This window comes from Colletotrichum chrysophilum (assembly GCF_026319265.1).
Source record: "Colletotrichum chrysophilum strain AFK26 chromosome Unknown scaffold_195, whole genome shotgun sequence".
Taxonomy (NCBI): domain Eukaryota; kingdom Fungi; phylum Ascomycota; class Sordariomycetes; order Glomerellales; family Glomerellaceae; genus Colletotrichum; species Colletotrichum chrysophilum.
Window position 1 is genome coordinate 25,372 of NW_026517482.1, and position 17,885 is coordinate 43,256.

The following is a 17,885-nucleotide window of genomic DNA, read 5'->3' on the forward strand; positions in this document are numbered from 1 at the left end:
AATTTTTCGACAAACGCCATGGAGGAGATTCGTACTTGGCATCGGCATTAGGTTTCCGATAAAGACTAGAATCTTCATGATGAACGCCATTGAGAAGACCAAGCACTGGATATCGGCATGTTGCCTGGCTTTGCAAGCTTCCGACCCCATCTACTCATATACAGGGAAGCCAACCCGTCTCGGTTGACGGGACACGGATATATCCCTTCATCGGAAAACAAAATTTCAAAGCAGGTGAAAATCCCCGAAATGGTGACTTATGACGAAAGCCGTCTCGGGGTTCTCTGTTTCACATCTACAGATGGCAGCTGATTCCGGTAGCTGAGCTGAGTACCGGATTATTTTTGCCTTCCTGGGCGCGTTTACTGATCGAATAATGTGAAGCTGCCGGCTAACCGTGTGTCGTAGTCTCTTTTGGGTAACTGAAGTGCGAGCGCAACTGGTCGTTACGGAATCCATGCCTAAGCTGGTCAAGGTAGGCAGTAAATGCGCGACGCTAAGAGCAATGACTCGGGTCACCAGCCCGTAGAAGTCGCAACTCAGTGGGGAAACCAGTAAATGTGCCATTTCCCCAGATGAACCCCTGCTAATTTACCCCGCGATCACTTGCTTGATCTCCGCCAACCTTACCCGGCTTACCCCCACGAATCCATTCTCACGTCTCCCGCACATCCACAGTTGCAGAAAGAACATCATGATGGCCCTGTCTCTGTCCAGTCAGAGCCTACATTTTGTCAATCCGGTGGGTCTGCCATGGACTTCAGGAGAGCCTCCTCAAGGCTGTTGGTATATGCTGGGCCAATCATAAACTCAGAATATGGTTCGGACTTGTGCATCAAGACTGCCGTCCACCGGGTTTCTCCCCGCCCGCTAGCGTCAGCTTGACATTGCGTATTTGCCCTGTTATTGACAAGATGAACCTTGCTGCCGAAGACTTGAACCTGAAAGACATGAGAACATGCCATCCGGTCGGACTACATAAGAAGCTCGGACATCTCACCCTCTTATCAGGAATCGCTTCTCACCAACCTCACAACCCATTCAGTCCATTTCTACCACCCACTCTTACTTCCACCTCTTGTTTACACCTGCGATCATCAGTCGTTCAACATGGGTGTTGTCAACAAAGACGACGAGCCCCCCAGCCCAGGGGTCCAACACATCGAACAAGATGCTGCTGTCGCCGACGCAATCAAGGCTGTTGAGCATCGTGATCTTGAGCGTATTGAAGAGACTCAGCCTGGTGCTTTCGTTTGGCTCTGCGCCGCAGCAACTGCCATTGGCGGCATGCTCTTTGGTTATGACACGGGTGTCATCTCTGGAGTTCTGGTCGTCATCGGAACAGATCTGGGTGGGAAAGAGCTCACTCATTCCGAGAAGGAGCTTGTCACCGCGTTGACTGCCGCTGGTGCTCTTCTAGGAGCAATCTTTGCTGGTCTCACGGCAGACAAGCTCGGCCGAAAACCCTCTATCTGGTTCGCCAGTGTTCTGTTTACGCTCGGAGCTGTGATTCAATCAGCGGCCTTCTCTGTCGCCCAGATGGCCGTAGGACGTCTTGTTATTGGTCTTGGGGTTGGCTCAGCATCTATGGTATGTCTTACTTCTGTTATCGACTGATAAAGTAAACCACCTGACAACGGTCTTCTTCAGATCGTGCCACTATACATCGCCGAGATATCACCTGCAAGGTTCCGAGGTCGTATGATTTCAGTCGACATGATCTTCCTCGGGAGCGGCTCGGTGCTTGCTTATGCCTTCGATGCCGCCTTCTACAAGACACCTCATGGATGGCGATATATGATAGCAATCGGAGGTATTCCTTCTATCGTGCTAGGAATTCTCCTCTTCTGGTGCCCCGAGTCCCCTCGTCAGTTGATGTTCCACGGAAAGCGAGAAGAGTGCGTTCGTGTCCTCCGAAGAATCTACCCCAACGGGACTGAAGACGAAATTGCCGATAAAATGACTTCCATCGAACGTGGGGTTAACCAAGCTAAAGCCCTTAATGAGGAGATTTCTCTTCGGAAGTCTCTCACAAGTATTTTCACTATCCCAGCCAATTTGAGGGCAGCTATTTGCGCTTGCGGACTGATGCTATTCCAACAGTTTTGCGGTTTTAACACGTTGGTCAGTACCCTATTGGTCACTTCGATGCACCGAGAAGCTAACAAGAAGGTAGATGTACTACTCCAGTACTCTGTTTCAGATTGTGGGCTTCTCCAACCCCATTGCGGTTGGCACCGTTGTAGCCGGAACGAACTGGATCTTCACCGTTCTATCTATCTTCCTTATCGATCGAGTTGGACGTCGCAGACTCCTGCTCTGGACAATGTGGGGAATGCCTGTTTGCCTAGCCATCGCAGCCATCGCTTTCCACTGGATTCCTCTGGACCTCAACACTTTGGAGCTCAAGACCCAGGAAGTCGGTTGGCCAGCAATTCTTGTTTTGGTCTCAATGATCATGTTCGTGGCGTTTTACGCCGCTGGCTTGGGCTGTGTTCCTTGGCAGGCCAACGAGTTCCTCCCTATGGAGGTTCGAGCGAGTGGCACAATGATGATCAAGTAAGCTTCCATGATGACCATGTATCAAACCTTGCGCTGACGGCTGTATAGCATTTTCAACTGGGGACCAAACATTATTGTCTCTTCAACATTCCTGTCTATGATGCGAGGCATGACACCATCTGGCACCTTCGGGTTTTACGCTGGCCTGTCATTCCTCGGCTGGGTGTTTGTGATTTTCTGCTTCCCTGAAGCTGCCAATATGACCTTGGAGGAGATTCGTGTTGTCTTTGAGCATGGCTTCGGTGTCAGATATGCTGAGGAGTGGAGGAAGCAGAGGAAGCTGGACTTGCAGACAAGAAGGGAGGAGGCCAACGTTTAGATACTGTTAGCAACTATTTTATTTTCAAATCAACGCCCTTTCAAAGGTTCATTTAGCACAAGAAACTTTCTCTTTGAAATTTCGCTACGAAATAATGAAGATGGTGTCGCAGAAGGCGGCAAGACCCTAAGGGTCTATTTGCTTTTTACTGAAGCTTGAAATCCCTCAGATCATTGGTTTGCGACTCAGTAATGTGTCGGGTGTACTCAACCAATCCGCCCAAGAAATTGAGCATTTCTGTTCATTCGTGTCAGCGTCTACCCTTTTGGAACATTGATGTCGAGGGAGTTGCTTACCTTTGGGTTTTCCGGGGATGTTGGTACCCATGTACTCAGACTGGGTCTGTGGCAAGAGGGTGGCGTCTCCAATGTTGTTAACAAGTTGTCTCCAAGCTTGTTCAGCCTCCTGATTAGGTTCGATACAAGTCTTGCCGTGCTCGCGCAGGAAAACCAACGTATCCCGAATCCAATTGCCCTGGAGCTCTGCGCAAGTAGGCCCATTGCAGAAAGACGTAGGCCCTTGCGGCCCGTAGATGAAGAAGGCGTTTGGAAATTCCGATGTCATCATCCCGAGATGAGTGGTAGTGCCCTTGGCCCATTTCTCCTTCAAAGATTGCCCCTTCGTGCCCTTAATGTCGATGGCGAGAATGCCTCCAGTCACCGAGTCGAAACCAGTTGCGAGGATGAGGACGTCAAACTTGCGGAGCTCTCCATCAGCAGTGAAGACGCCGTCCGGAACAACCTCGGCGATGGGGTTTGTCTTGGTGTCAATCAAGGTGGCATTGTCGCGATTGTAGACTTCGTAGTACCGCTGTTCAAGGGTAGCCCGTTTGGTTCCAAAATAGTACGGCGGCTTTGCTGGCGCCAGCAGGTCTTGCATCTCTGGCTTGTGCACCCTCTCCAAAACCTTGCTGCGCCAGAACTCATACGCATGCTGGTTTGCTTCCTTGTTTCTGATGACATCTTGGTAGGTGCCGAGCCAAAACGAAAGTCCACCCTTGGCCCAAATCTTCTCGAAGAATGCCTGCCGTTCATCCGCCGTAGCATCAGCACAGATCGCGGGGTTGAATTCGAAGTCGAGGCCTGCGAAGGTCTTCTTACGAAGATCGTAAAGAGCCTGGTAGGTCTCATTTTTCTGGTCTTCTTCGGAAAGAGGCGTTTGGTGCATTGGAAGGGCATAAGTAGGGCTGCGTTGGAAGACTGTCAGATGTTCAACCTCAGGAGCAATCTCCTGGATGACCTGAAGTCCACTGGAGCCGTTTCCGACGATGCCAACTCGTTTGCCCTTGAAGTCAATGCCTCCCTGAGGCCACTTGGAGGTGTGGCAGCATATGCCGGCGAACGAATCCAACCCCTTGATGTCCGGAATGTTCGGCTTCGCCGCAAATCCGGTGCAAAGGATGAAGTATCGAGATCTAAACACAGTCTGGCCCTTGGTAACAATGGTCCACTGGTTCTCGCTTTGGTCGAATTCAGCACTGACGACTCGAGTATTGAATCGCACATCCTTCTTAAGATGGAGCTTGGATTCGACGTGGTTGAAGTAGTTGCGGATCTCATCGCGACCTGGATACTTCTCGGACCAAGTCCACGGTCTCCAGATTTCCTCCTCTGAGAACTCGTACAGAGGAACTGGCGTGTCGACACGAGCTCCGGCATAGCAATTCCAGTACCAGACACCGCCTAGATCGGCCGCGTCATCAAGAACGAGCGTCTTGAAGCCGGCTTTGCGCAGCTGGTCAAGGGCGTAACATCCGGCAAAGCCAGCACCCACGATGATCGCGTCGTACTCGGGAGAAGGGAGAGAACCCATTGTGAGATTTTCAGGTTGGATGGGAAAGAGAAGAAGAATTCGTAAAAATTGGTTGTTGATTGTAAATCTAATGGTTTAAGACGAGGGAAAGAAGTTGACCGCTGGAGTCCTTATAGTACCTAGGTTAGTCCTCGATTCCTTCATACGGTCAGGCATCTCTCTTATTAGTGTGATTTGGTACATCATAGGCTTCACAGCGATCCAACCGTTAACCAGCCCCTTCTCCTTGATTCCACGCCATCGTGAATATGAATACGTGTACACGGACGGACCATTTAGGTTTCGAGCATGGTTGATGGCGAAAATCAAGGATAAAAGTTTAAAGCTGGTTGTCCAACCATGAAGGAAACAAGGACATGGCCCGTTGTGACGATGCCGGTCTGCAGTATGTTGACGGCGCTGCTGTTTTCTCGGTGCGATTTCCACTAAAAAATTGTGGCTCTACCATGGCTTCAAGAAAATGGCGGATGCAATGAGCGGCAGGCACTGCGCGGCATTTGGAAATTCGTCCGGATCAGGGGCAATTGCCCCAAATCAGTCCGAGACCCAGTATCAGCCCATATGTAAGGACCAATCATCATTCTAAAGATCCACGACTGAGTGGATGCGAGCAGGGTGGCGACCTCTTTGAAGAATCTCACTATGTCCATTTCTATTCCGGTTCAGATGTCTTCAAATCTTCGGCTTTGGTTCAAATGACGTCAAAGGACATTTCAAACTATTGGATGTGGTTCGCAAGATGGCAGGATGCTGATATTAATGTTGAAGCGTTCAGCAATACCCTGTTTTACGCTGTCTCAGGGGTGCAAAGAAGAGGGCCGATGCCTGTGCCCGTGTGACTGGCGCCGGGGATAGCCCCACGACGGGCCGGTGAAAACCCACCTGTCTACGTTTCGTGGAGTTGGACATGGCTGGGCTCTTGACTTCATTCCTGAACCAGCCCGGCCTTCTGACTGTAATCACCTCTATCATGGCATTGAATCTAGGTGACCGTGAAGAGCCGGGGAATTCACCCACTGGCACCGTACATGAAGTCGAACTATCGGATCTCAGCTGCAGATCTTGCAAAAGGTGTGGCCCCACCCTGCTATCGTGACTTAGGGAGCGTCCATGTGCTGATCAGGTCTGACTGGCCCGCAGAAAGAAAGCCAAATGGTGAGTTGCTGATTCGAAAACGGCACAGGCTTATGTATACTAATGGCGGTTTGCAGCGACCGTTCTTTGCCTCGTTGCCTGCTTTGCGAAAAGACTTCTCACGCATGCATCTACCCGTCTACGCGCCTGAAGCCGGGACCTAAGCTAGGTATGGTCACCGTTCTAAAGTGCCTGTCTTCTATTAAGAACTGACAAATGCGTAAAAAGGCTCACGGAATCGCAAGCGCCGAACAACTTCCGAAGACGCCGTCCACATCAACCTGGGTACACCGGTGGTTCCCTGTCAAGGCACACCAACGGAGCAATTCATCAACCCACCTGCAGTAGTTGAGTCGCAGAGTTTCGACCCTCCTGCCAAAGCTTGGAGGCACCAAAATGGCTTCTTGCTATCCCGATCCACGGGCCAAGACGAGAACATACGCCCCGGCTCCTCCCATATTTCTGACACCAGATTCGTCCGCGCCATCAGCCTCTCTGCCCTAGTCCACCCTTCTCATGAAGCAAACGTGACACCTCTTTCGAGGGGTCCCTCACCGACAAATGGCGATTTCTTCGTTAGACTTGCGGAGACCCAGAACGTCCTCATGCAAGTCTGCGAGTCACTGGGGTTATCAGTTGAGTCACTGCAACTGCTGTGCGTCATGTAAATCGTTAACTATTCGTTCAGGTTCCGGCTTGCTGACAATGCTCTTAGCACTAATCTGTATTTCGAATATATGACAGCATTCTCTCTTTTCCATCAACCATCTTTTGGAGACAAGATTCAGGCCATCCCAAAGACTCTTCATCTGAGCGCTTTGATGTCGGCGATATTCTCCATTTCTGCACGCTTCACTGATGACGAGACTTTACCTCTCGCTGAAGCACAGTGTAGCTTATCTCACGCATATTTCCATGGCCTGGCTAGGGAACTCATTGATCAAGCTATCGACGAGTGTGACGACGATCCACCACCACTCTGTCTTCTTCAAGCATTGATATTGTGCACCTTTTATGAACTCACGAGGGGGGTCCGTGGTCGTGCATGGCGGATGGTAGGCACATGTGTTAGGGTGGCATATGAACTCAGACTTCATCTGGTTGACAGCATGGCACCAACAACCCCGCCGTCAACCACTGCAGACTTGAATTAGTGGTCAGATATGGAAGAAAGACGGCGCAGCTGGTGGGCCATCTGGGAAATGGACGTATTTGCATCAACAGTGCGCCGCTGCCCCACTGCCATTGGCCAGGATATCAACGAAACGTATCTTCCTATACCCGATGATATCTGGTTCAAGAATACATATCAGTCAAGCTGCTTACTTGACCCCAACCCGACGGAGAGATCGAGAAAGCTGGCTTTGTCGGGTAATGATAGCAGCGCTGCATGGTTTATCACTATCAACTCCATCATGCGGAATGCGCAGGTATTAGCCCAAGGCAACCTGCATAGTATACTTTCGGACCTTGCGCCGGGAGACGACTTTCACTCTCTCAAGCGATACTTTCACGGGTCCTTTCGCAGAAGACAATCCGCTGAAGACACCCGACAACTGTCTATGTTGCTGAAGGCTCTCCAGCAAACCGTTGCTGACTTGCCGCAACAGCTTGCTTACAAGGGTACTCAACTTGGTTTTGGGTCTTCGACACCTTCGTTCGCAAGCAACAAAACTCAAGCAGTTTCTGATAGAAAGTTGGATGCCGCGCAACATTCAATCTTTCTCGCAACCCAGCTGGCGCGGTTCGTGATTTATCATCATTATGCTTTCAGTGAGGTATTGCTTGGTACGATGTTCTCAGAATCCGGGAGTTCTTCCCCATCTTTAGGTTGGACTGCCACACCTAGAGATCCAAATGAGAGGCTTTCTCACTCGGAAGGGCTACGTAACTGCCTCGAGGCATCTGATGACATTTACGCCATTATCTGTCGCTCATCAGATACACACATCAAATGGACCAGCCCCTTCTTAGCGAGCACGGTATGGCTTGCGGCTTCTCTACAGATTCTACGCAAGGGCTTCGCTCCGTCAATCTGCGATGAATTGTCTGGGCAGAAGATTGTGTTGCTTCGTAAGACGTACCAGAGTTATACGGATGTATGGGATACCCCGCAAAGTCTATTACAAAACCTAGACTCATTAGAGCAACGATTGATGCGAAAGAAATTGGAGATGGCTGCTATGGAAGCGCAACATACGACGAATTCCACGTCCGGTGAACGGACGCATCAAGCTGCCTGGATGTCATCGCACGAAAACATCTGCAGTTCGTCTGCTGATCAGGGGACAATGGGACTCGGCATGCTGTCATTGTCACCTCAGGATGATCCCAGAATGTCTGCTTCGAGTCAAGACGGGAACATTGACCACCTGGCTTTTGCGAATGATCCGTACGGAAACTTGCAAACACCGAATTTGAACACGTCAGATGGCTTCAACGGATTCTCTGAAGCTGATCAAGAGTTGAGCTTTTTCATATCGTCACTGATTGGATAGAAATAATGTCTGGCACTTAAACCCTCTACACACTTCTTCAGTCTATGGCACTAAATGAGTGGTGATTTATTGTATCGCCGACGCTCTGAAGTCACCATTTGAGCGCGACTCCTCTTTGCAGACTTCTTTTTCTTGGTCCCATGGTCGTTTAGTCATCATCATCTTGAGGGAATATAGAGACCAGGCTTCAACAGACTTTCGAATGCCTCTTCTGCGTGCTTCTCTGCATCGAACTCAAGAATCCAGTCTTCCCTCGGCAGTGCAATACTCTGCGGGTTCTCCTTGACCTTGTTCCAATCCGTCTTGTGCCAAAGATCGCGGGTTGACAGTCCGGTTTGCTGCACCGCTTTCACACGCTCATACCTTTTCCTTGTGTATTAGCTTCGGTGATCACCCTTGGCACAATGGGCGCATGACTTACCGCATCTCTTGGTACGTCTTGAGAGCTGTTGAAATCTTGTCTTTGCCAGCGCGTCTCAAGCAGATGGCGATCGTTACACCGTCCTCCATTGCTTGCGTAGCTCCTTGGACACTCGTTGGAAGAAATGGATGCACCGCATCTCCGAGTAGTGCAATTCTGCCGTCGCTACTGACCCAGTTCGGCAAGGCATCCCGGTAGACCAGCTTCCAGTCAACCAGTGACGGGGTCTTCTCTACAATCACCTTGCAAAGCGGGTCCCAACCTTCCAGCGCTTTGAACACATCCTCCAGCTTCCCAGGGAGCGACCACGACTCGTCAATATCGTACTCGTCTTTGTGTGTCAGCACCCAAGAGGCGTCTTTGCCGCCTTTGATAGTCGAGAACAGGAAGTGGGCGTCCGGTCCGATCCAACCGTTGAATGTGTCGCCATTCTCGCAGAACTCCCTTGTTCTAGGGTCTGCGAGCAGGGCGTCGGCAGAGAACCTAAGAAAGTGGATCAGCGTACTTGATCACTTGCTCCAACGAGACTATGGCTTGCCACGCCCGCCATACGGCGTAGCCACTGCTAACTGGCTTTTCCTTGTGTTTTAGGACAAGCTCCCTCGCTTTAGACCGAACACCGTCGGCTGCAATCACTACATCGGCATCGATCTGAACTATCAGTCAGCAAAGCAGATTCATCATCCCCATGGCAATTATTGATCCCGCTGGAGTTAGGGAGTCTTTCAACGAACCTTCCTGCCGTCCTGAAGTTGAATACCAGCGCCGCCTTGGCTTTCAAAGTAATCAACAACCGGCTCTCCCAGATGAATGGGGATCTTCAACTCGTCTCGCGCGTAATTGAAAACCACCTCATGAAGCTCGCCTCTGTGGCCATTCAGAACCGGCGCCTCGGGATCGGGAGGTGGTCTTCTCTGAGTCAAGACTACTTCTCCAGTATCCCACTTGTGGATCCTAAAGCCGTAGCTTTCAAGGTTTATGCTCAAGGGACGCAGCCTTGAAACGACATCGCCATTGGACCACCGATGAAAGATCCGACCGGCATTTGGTCCAAAGGAGATGATGTCTCCGAGTTGCTTCAGTTCCGGGAACGATTCGTAAATCACGACATCGTGACCTTGCCGGTGACACTCGATTGCTGCGGTCAAGCCACCGAAGCCAGCACCGACGATAATTACTTTGATCCCGCTGCTGTGCCTTGGTGGGGTAGACATGATGAAAGACTTCTGACTCCAAACGAGTAAGGATGCTTAGGAGAGATGGGAAGTTGATGCCGAGGAAGTCCGGACTTTCATATGGTGCTGTAAATCAAGACAGTATCGACATTCAAGTGACCTCGGGTGATGAAGGGAATTTTGTCACAAACTTTGCCAACCGGAAAAGAAGAAAAGCATCTGCCGCGAAACACGATTTATCCCCAAACATCTGCCGTGGGGTCCCTTCTCGAGACGTTGCACCCCGCGTTTAACAATTTACCCCACATGAGCCGGCCCTTTGCTCTGATAATGTCTTCCGGCCATTATTCGAACGGCTACCCGCGTCGTGGAGGCGCTTGCCTGCATCCATGGCAAGCTTGTTGGCGCTTGCCAGCCAGTCACTCTGCCGTGCCACGTCTTGGGTGCGATGCAACATCATCACCTGTCCCCATGCTAGCTGCACTGATCCCTGCCTGTCTTTGTCGGTTCTCCGCGTGGGTCTAAAGCCACCATGCTACCCTCCGCACTTTTGAAAGCTCTGAATAAGCACACGGGTCGAGGCAGCGGAAGGTAAAATGACAGAAAGGCCCGAAATACGACGCCAGGGGTCGCGATGGCGGCAGTCTGCCGTGTTGGCGTTTTCTTAAGTAGTTCGACGCCCCTTGGGAACGACGTCTCCCCACATTCGGCTTCCAAAGTTGTCCTCCTTCTCCGTCTGAACTTTCGCTCTCCACATTGCAACTCGTGCTGAAATGAGAGAACGCCGTCCTGATGGCATTCGTGCCAATTGGAGGTGTTTCGTTGCGTGCGGAATGGTAGTGCTATCTCCATTCCAGTATGGAGTTGATTTTGGAATCATCGGTGGCTTACAGGCCATGCCTGGGTTTCTTCAGGTGTGTATTTCGACCATTGTTTACTACAGCCCTCGGCGAATCACTGACATGGTTTTGAATGACAGGTCTACGGTTACGAAGACCCCAAAACAACCATCGGATGGAACATTTCCACCACCCGCCAGCAGTTGATATCATCTCTCATGACCCTCGGCGCTTTCATCAGCTCCATGCTCGCAGGAGCAATCGCCTCGAGCTTGAGTCGAAAGATGTGTTTATGGCTATCCTGTGTACTCTGCGTAGTGGCCAACGTCATTATGATGACGACAACACACATTGGAGCGCTCTACATTGGTCGCCTGCTCATCGGCTTGGGCAATGGTGGCTTCATGACGTTTTCGCAGCTTTACATCCAAGAGACCAGCCCGGCAAAGTATCGTGGACTATTCATGACCGGCTTTCAGTTTTGTGTTACGATTGTGAGGATCCTTCTTTGATTCATACCAACAGAGACTGATTTACTTTCTAGGGAACTCTCCTCGGTACGATCATAGATTGGGCAACCGCCCAACGCCCCGACAAGTCGGCATATCTGATACCCTTAGGAGTGGTATATGCTGTTCCTGTTGTCATCGCTGCAAGCCTCTTCTTCATCCCCGAGTCGCCCCGATGGCTTATCATGAGAGATCGGATTGAAGAAGGGAGGAAGGCTCTGGTGTGGCTAAGACCTACCGGTGTTGATGTTGACGACGAGGTCAACGAGATACGAGGTGCAGTGCTTGAGGATTTTGAGACGAAGAAGTCGGTGACATTCTGGGACATGTTCAAAGATCCAATCGACAGGAGAAGGACGATCATTTCCATCTGCGCAGTATGCTTACAAGGTGCTTCAGGTTCAATGTTCATCATTGGTAAGTGCCAGCTTAGTCAAAACATCTCGTAAAAAAAGACTAACACACCCAAGCGTACAAGGCATATTTCTTCACCATCGCCAGAGTCGAGCACCCTTTCGCCATGACCAACGTTTTGTCAACATGTGGTCTTCTAGCAATCATTGCAAACGCACTGGTCGTGGTGCGCTACGGTCGTCGTCGGGTCTTCCTCCTGAGTGGCCTTATTCTATCCGGCTGCTTTCAGCTGATCATGGCAATCACGTTTGACAAGCACCCGAACACAGTCTCGACTGGGAACCTGCTGGTAGCGATATCGTGCTTATTCATGATAGCCTACAACGTAAGCTCCATTATGTTCTTTATGCCCTTCATTACTAATATAAACTGCTCCAGGGGATGATTGCGCCGTACTCCTGGATGGTCGCCGGCGAAGCTCCGTCTCAACGCCTGCGTAGCTACACTTTGGGCGTCGCGTCAGCTGCTGGGTATTTCCTCGCCTGGCTGATAACGTTCACTGCACCGTATTTTATCAACCCAAGCGCTCTCAATTGGGGCCCGAGATATGGATATATCTGGTTCCCTTCATGCATCATCTCGGCTGTTTGGACGTATTTCTACATCCCAGAGCTTAAGGGCAGAACACTGGAGGAAATTAACCAGATGGTACGAGCCCATTCCTGCCAGCCGCATGAAAATTCGTTTTTTTCCTAATCACCACGGTCTTTTAGTTCCATGCACGCTTGTCGGCCAGAAAGTTCCGTCAGTTCCAAAGCGCCACCATATCACGGAAGACCAGCCAGTCCAAGGCGGACTTCGAAGGTATCAAAGTCGAAATGCTCGACAGGGCATGATCTGTGCAACATAAGATCGGCAGGCAAAGTGTCTGATGCATAGGGCGCTGCTGCTTTGAAGGAGTCAGGGTGGTGACTTGGCCGACCAACTTTGAAGCCCAAAGGAAATCATAGTGATTGTGAAATTCCAGAAAAGAAAAAAGAATTCTGAATTGTTGCTTTGGTCAATTTCCTCCCCGTTCCGAGCATCGATGTGTCGCAAGATCCTCCGGAGCATGCCCCATATTGGTGAGAGTTTGCTAACTCGTGGAAGCTTGAAAAAGGTTCGTTGGAATGCAAGCCGTCATCCCTCTCGCAACCTCGGCCCACATTGATTTCGCACTCAAGTGCTTTCCCCCTCCAACATCCATCCTCAATTGAGCTCGTACGTCTGACCGACGCAACATTTTACTGTCGGTTAGACAAGCGGGAGACCGAGATCTAATCATCGCGTCCCCCACACTTATCATCTTGGCGCTGTGTTACCCCTCCCGCTGCACCTGCAGCGAACCGCATCTAGAGTCGGATTGAAAGCAGGGTTTCGTCATCACGCCATGCTCAGCGGTGATGATCAATACAACAGCCGCCGATAACGCACAACACAACGCGATAATAACCGACTGGGTCCCAACTCGCTCGAGAAATTTCCCCGGGTTCACGCTGCTCGCTCAGGTTCAATTCATTCCGGGTCCGCATCATGAAAGCCCTCACGCTCGCCAGCGTTATCCTCTCGTTAGCGGGTTCACCGGCCCGAGCTGCATCGTACACCGAAACCCTTCTCGCGCTGCACAAGTCCCTCGTCGAGGTCGACTCAACCTCCAATGCCGAAGCGCCCGGAACGGACGTCCTGAAGACGTACCTCGAGAACAACTTCACCGTCGAATTGCAGACTGTCACTGCTGGCCGCCAGAACGTCTACGCGTACTCTGGTAGCTCCCGCGAGGCTCGCGTTCTGCTCACCTCACATTACGACACCGTGCCGCCGTGCATTCCATACTCTCGCAATGGCGACGAGATCCGGGGCCGCGGAACGTCCGATGCCAAGGGCAGCATCGCTGCTCAGGTCACCGCCGTGGAAGACCTTCTCGCGAGCGGTGAGATCAGCGAAGGAGATGTCTCCCTCCTGTTCGTAGTCGGAGAGGAGGTCGGCGGCGACGGGATGAAGGCGGCCAACAACCTCAACCTAACCTGGGAGGCCGTGGTCTTTGGCGAACCGACGGAGAACCAGCTTGTACGGGCCCACAAGGGTGTCCTCGGGCTCAACGTCACGGCTTCTGGAATTGCTGGACATTCTGGATATCCCGAGCAAGGCCGTAACGCGATTGATCTTCTCGTGCGCTCTTTGGGGGCAATCATCGGCGCCGAGTTGCCGTCGTCCGAGGAATTTGGCAACACGACCTTGAACGTCGGTGTGATCGAGGGCGGGATCGCGAGCAACGTCATCCCGGAGAATGCTACTGCGAGAGCGTCAATTCGGGTTGCCGTCGATGACATTGATAGCATCAAGGACGTGATCAGCAAAGCAGCGTATGCCGCTACGCCAGAACATGTCAGCCTCTCTTTCAACATAGGCGGGAAGCCTGTCAGCTTGGACTATGATGTTGAAGGTAAGTTGCAACTATGTCAACACATGACTGGATAATCCGCTAACATTTTCAGGCTTCAACACAACTATTGCGAATTATTACACGGACGTTCCGTATCTTGAAGGCGATCATAAGAAATATTTGTATGGTCCCGGCACCATTCTTGTGGCGCATTCGAATGATGAGCGAATCACTGTCGCGGACTTGGAAGATGCTGTTGAAGGATACAAGAAGCTCATTCTTGAGTCTTTGAAATAGAGAAGTCTAGGATGCGTTGGGTTCAAGTTCGTGGCATCCATCGTAATAATAACACAATTGCATAACTGCATTACTGTGCATGCACTACTCTCTACGAGGACGGAAGCTTTGACGGTTGTCCTCCGTGTAGAACGTTGACCGTTGCCTGGACCGTTGCCCCTTCTTGGCATCCGTTTCACCGCGGCTGACGTCACCACACGTGATCCGACACGTACCACCCCACCACCCCGCACCTCAGCTCGGTCGGTGCAGCTCAGTCAGCTCAGCTCACACACTCAGCACGCAGGAGCTCACCCCGGCTGCCTCACAGCTCTGCCTCACCAGCGCGAAGTACAAGTTGGGCATAGCACGCCAGCCCCTTTCGCTGCGACATCACCCGCCGGACCACCACCGACCGTCCTTACCACATTCCCTTCTTTTCCGACTGCAGCCATGTCTCCCATCCCTGACGTCGTCTTCGAGAAGATCGACAAGTACGTCGACTCGCTCGCGCCCCAGATCCAACCCCGCATCACCTCCGAGCTCGAGATTTTCCAGAACAAGACCATCGACAGCCTCGAAGACCAGGTCATTGACGCCTTCCGCTCGCTCTTCAACAAGGACAAGGATCCCAGCGGCGCCCGGAGCTTAAATGACTCGCCTCCGGACTCCTACGGCGGCCAGTCCCTGCCCTTCGCCGATGAGATCGCAAAGCTCACCCAGAGCTTCAGCAAGATCACCGATGGCGCCGGAGATGATCTGAGGGAGATTTTCGACTTGACCGAAGGCCGGGGGGGACGAGGAGGAGGTGAGACCCAGTCCCGTGGCATCGACCACACCGATTCGTTCTCTCGCGGTGCAAAGGGCTTCCTCTCGGCTGCCATCAACGCGGTGCAGGACCACATCGGAGACGACAGGCAGGGCGGAGGAAACAAGTTCGAGCTCGATGGACTTCTCGGAGTGCTAAGCAACACGGTCAAGGATGCCGCCCGCAACCCCGAGGAGAAGGCCCGCCTCATCAGCCCCGAGATCAAGGAAAAGGTCGGCGCGAAGCTGAGGGACCAGCATGCGCCCATCGCCGAGCAGTTCACCCGCATCGCACTGGACCACATCAAGCGCTGGCTTCGCGGCAACACGAGCACGCGAGACCTCGGCGATGGCATGAAGGGTGAAGTCGAGGACCAAGTGAAGGACCTGGTCAAGGGCATCGGTGGTTTGTTCGGTAAGAAGCACTCCTCTGGCGAGAGTGCCTCCCGAGGCCTAGGTGACCGCGACGGTGATGAAGGCGGAAGCGGAAGCGGCTTCTCCAGGGTCATCAGCGACAAGCTGAGCACAGGTCTTGCGAAGGTTCACAGAGAGGTCCGTCTGGAGTTCCGCAACATCCTCGGAGGTATCGAGAAGCAGCTCTTCGAGCTGCTGCCCGACCAGTTCCAGCGGCCATTGGAGAAGATCCTTGGCGGCAACCCCTTCGACTCACAGCTCGACCGCGAGGCTGGAGGCTCGACAGACCGTGGCTTCGGAGACGACATCAAGGTGAAGCTGGTGAGCAAGATCCGCGGCCTGATCCGCAAAGTTCAGGAGACGCTGCGTGAGAGCATCTTGGGCGTCGTCAACGGAGGTCATCGCAAGTTCGAGCGCGAGAGCTGGGTGTTCGTGCAGAACATGGTCGAGACCAAGGTGCAGAAGTATCTTCCTAATGTGAAGATCAACGTGCCGGATGACATCGGAAACGAGGGTGTTAGCGTCGGATCACCGAACGTGCAGCTTGGTGGCGGCAACCAGCCCGTTCCTCCTGCGCAGGGCAACTACCCTCCTCCCCCCTCGCACCACGAGTCGGGTGGCCAGCAGCAGGGATACAACCCCGGCAACTACCAGCAGCAGCAACACCAAGAATACCGGCCCGATCAGTACCAACAGCAGCAGCATCAGGAGTACCGCCCTGACCAGTATCAGCAGCACCAGGGATACCAATCCGAGCAGCACCACTCCGGTCAGCAGAACTACGGAGGCCAGAGTCAGGGACATGGAGGAAACCAGAGCTACGGAGGAAACCAGGGCTACTATGGCGGCAACCAAGGATACGACCAGAACCAAGGCCATGGCCAGAACCCAGATTACGGACAGAACCCTCGGTACTAGAATGACTAGGGCTATGAAAATGGTGACGGCGACGAGGATTGATACCTGTAGGCGGAATTAAGCATGTTTCATTAGCAAGTTTAACTTCTATGAATAACGATGAACGAGCAATTATGAGCTCCATTGGTGTGGACCTTTGACTTATTTCGTGACGCCTGCTTTCTCCAACGCTTCCTCCGTCTTCTTCTCCAGCTGGATCCCAACGAGTACATCAAGAAGCCTCACAAACTTCCCCCTAACATCTTCAACGCTTTTCGCCAACTCCTGCGCCCCATCTCCCTCCTCAATCAACCCAAACTTGACCGCAACCTCCAACGCCCTCTGATCAGCATACGGAAATACCTCTTCCCAATCGCCCTGCACCCGCCTCAAAAAGATCCCCGCCCCCGTCGGCCCAACCCCCTTAATCCCATCCGTCAAGATCTTCTCGACCTTTTTCTGCGCCTCCTCCACACTCTTCAAGCCCTTGACCTGCGCTCGTAGTCCCTCCATCTGCTCCACACTCCCATCCTCCTCTCCCTCACCACAAATCCCCCTTGCACCATCCACAAGATCCCCCAGCTGCGCCGCCGACTTCTCCTTATGCTGCGTCCGCGCCTCCCACATCACCTTCCTTCTCCCCTCGAATCCCGCCTCATCCACATCCTTGAGCGTGCGTAGCCCAAACGGCTCGTTCAGCAGCGTGTTGATCGTGCGCAGGCCCAAGCGGTGCGAGATGGGCTTGCTGAGCAACAGCGCGGCGACGAGGTTCTGGAAAGGCGTGAGGCTGGAGTCCGGGTACGTAAGCAGCGGCAGCTCTTCATCATCATCCTTGGGCTTCTTCTTTCCGGCGTCTTCGGGGGGAGGCGTCTTTTGAGGTTGTGTGGTGGAGTCCCAGTCGACCTCGCCGTGGCCAGGGGCCAGGGAGGGGAAGGCGAGGGAGAAGGCTTCGTCGCTTAGGAGCCATTCTATGGTGTCCTTGGAGTCTGGGGATTTCTTTGGCTTTTTGGTGTCTGGTTCAGAGGCTGAGGTGTCTTTTTTGACGTCGGTTTCGGAGGCTTTACGCTTGGTGCCAGGTTCAGGGGACGCGGCTTCGGCGTCTGGGGACTCATCCTTTGTGGTCTTTTTCGGGGTCATAGTGAGTTGGAACGCGAATATTGTACTTGGAGATGAGAAAAAATTAGTTGTGAGCATCAACTTGGGTGAGGCAGGAAAACTCATATATGCTTCGTTTTCCATTGATGGAGTTGAGGTGAAAGCCGCATGATGTCATGGATCGAGGCGGTCTGTGTGCATGGCAGAACTGAGCGTGTAACGTCATAGCACGACGGTGCGCTAGAAGGAAAAGAAAAGATTAGCGTGAGTTCCTGATTTGGAAAGACTCTTTACATGGTTCTTGAGGAAAGACCTATGGGTCACGGCACCTTCCAATGTGTCAAGAAATCA

At 52.3% G+C, this 17,885-nt stretch overlaps 6 protein-coding genes across 6 annotated transcripts; 3 read left to right on the plus strand and 3 right to left on the minus strand.

Annotated features, from left to right (window-relative positions):
- Positions 1–1,110: 1,110 nt before the first annotated feature.
- On the plus strand, positions 1,111–2,881 carry COL26b_012897 (uncharacterized protein; the record flags this gene model as incomplete). Its single annotated transcript, XM_053185531.1, has 4 exons — positions 1,111–1,590; positions 2,104–2,124; positions 2,177–2,559; positions 2,611–2,881. The coding sequence occupies 4 exons, from the start codon at positions 1,111–1,113 to the stop codon at positions 2,879–2,881; spliced, it is 1,155 nt and encodes a 384-aa protein (XP_053030519.1).
- A 145-nt stretch (positions 2,882–3,026) lies between these two features.
- COL26b_012898 (uncharacterized protein) lies at positions 3,027–4,693 on the minus strand (the record flags this gene model as incomplete). The annotated part of the gene is made up of 2 exons (XM_053185532.1): positions 3,027–3,118; positions 3,178–4,693. The coding sequence occupies 2 exons, from the start codon at positions 4,691–4,693 to the stop codon at positions 3,027–3,029; spliced, it is 1,608 nt and encodes a 535-aa protein (XP_053030520.1).
- Positions 4,694–8,483: 3,790 nt separating this feature from the next.
- Positions 8,484–9,960, minus strand: COL26b_012899 (uncharacterized protein; the record flags this gene model as incomplete). Its single annotated transcript, XM_053185533.1, has 4 exons — positions 8,484–8,688; positions 8,747–9,229; positions 9,252–9,397; positions 9,481–9,960. The coding sequence occupies 4 exons, from the start codon at positions 9,958–9,960 to the stop codon at positions 8,484–8,486; spliced, it is 1,314 nt and encodes a 437-aa protein (XP_053030521.1).
- Positions 9,961–13,195: 3,235 nt separating this feature from the next.
- COL26b_012900 (uncharacterized protein) lies at positions 13,196–14,342 on the plus strand (the record flags this gene model as incomplete). The annotated part of the gene is made up of 2 exons (XM_053185534.1): positions 13,196–14,105; positions 14,158–14,342. 2 exons carry the CDS (start codon positions 13,196–13,198, stop codon positions 14,340–14,342), a joined length of 1,095 nt encoding a protein of 364 aa, XP_053030522.1.
- A 432-nt stretch (positions 14,343–14,774) lies between these two features.
- COL26b_012901 (uncharacterized protein) lies at positions 14,775–16,460 on the plus strand (the record flags this gene model as incomplete). The annotated part of the gene is made up of 1 exon (XM_053185535.1): positions 14,775–16,460. The coding sequence occupies one exon, from the start codon at positions 14,775–14,777 to the stop codon at positions 16,458–16,460; it is 1,686 nt and encodes a 561-aa protein (XP_053030523.1).
- Positions 16,461–16,601: 141 nt separating this feature from the next.
- COL26b_012902 (uncharacterized protein) lies at positions 16,602–17,576 on the minus strand (the record flags this gene model as incomplete). Its single annotated transcript, XM_053185536.1, has 1 exon — positions 16,602–17,576. One exon carries the CDS (start codon positions 17,574–17,576, stop codon positions 16,602–16,604), a length of 975 nt encoding a protein of 324 aa, XP_053030524.1.
- Positions 17,577–17,885: the final 309 nt, after the last annotated feature.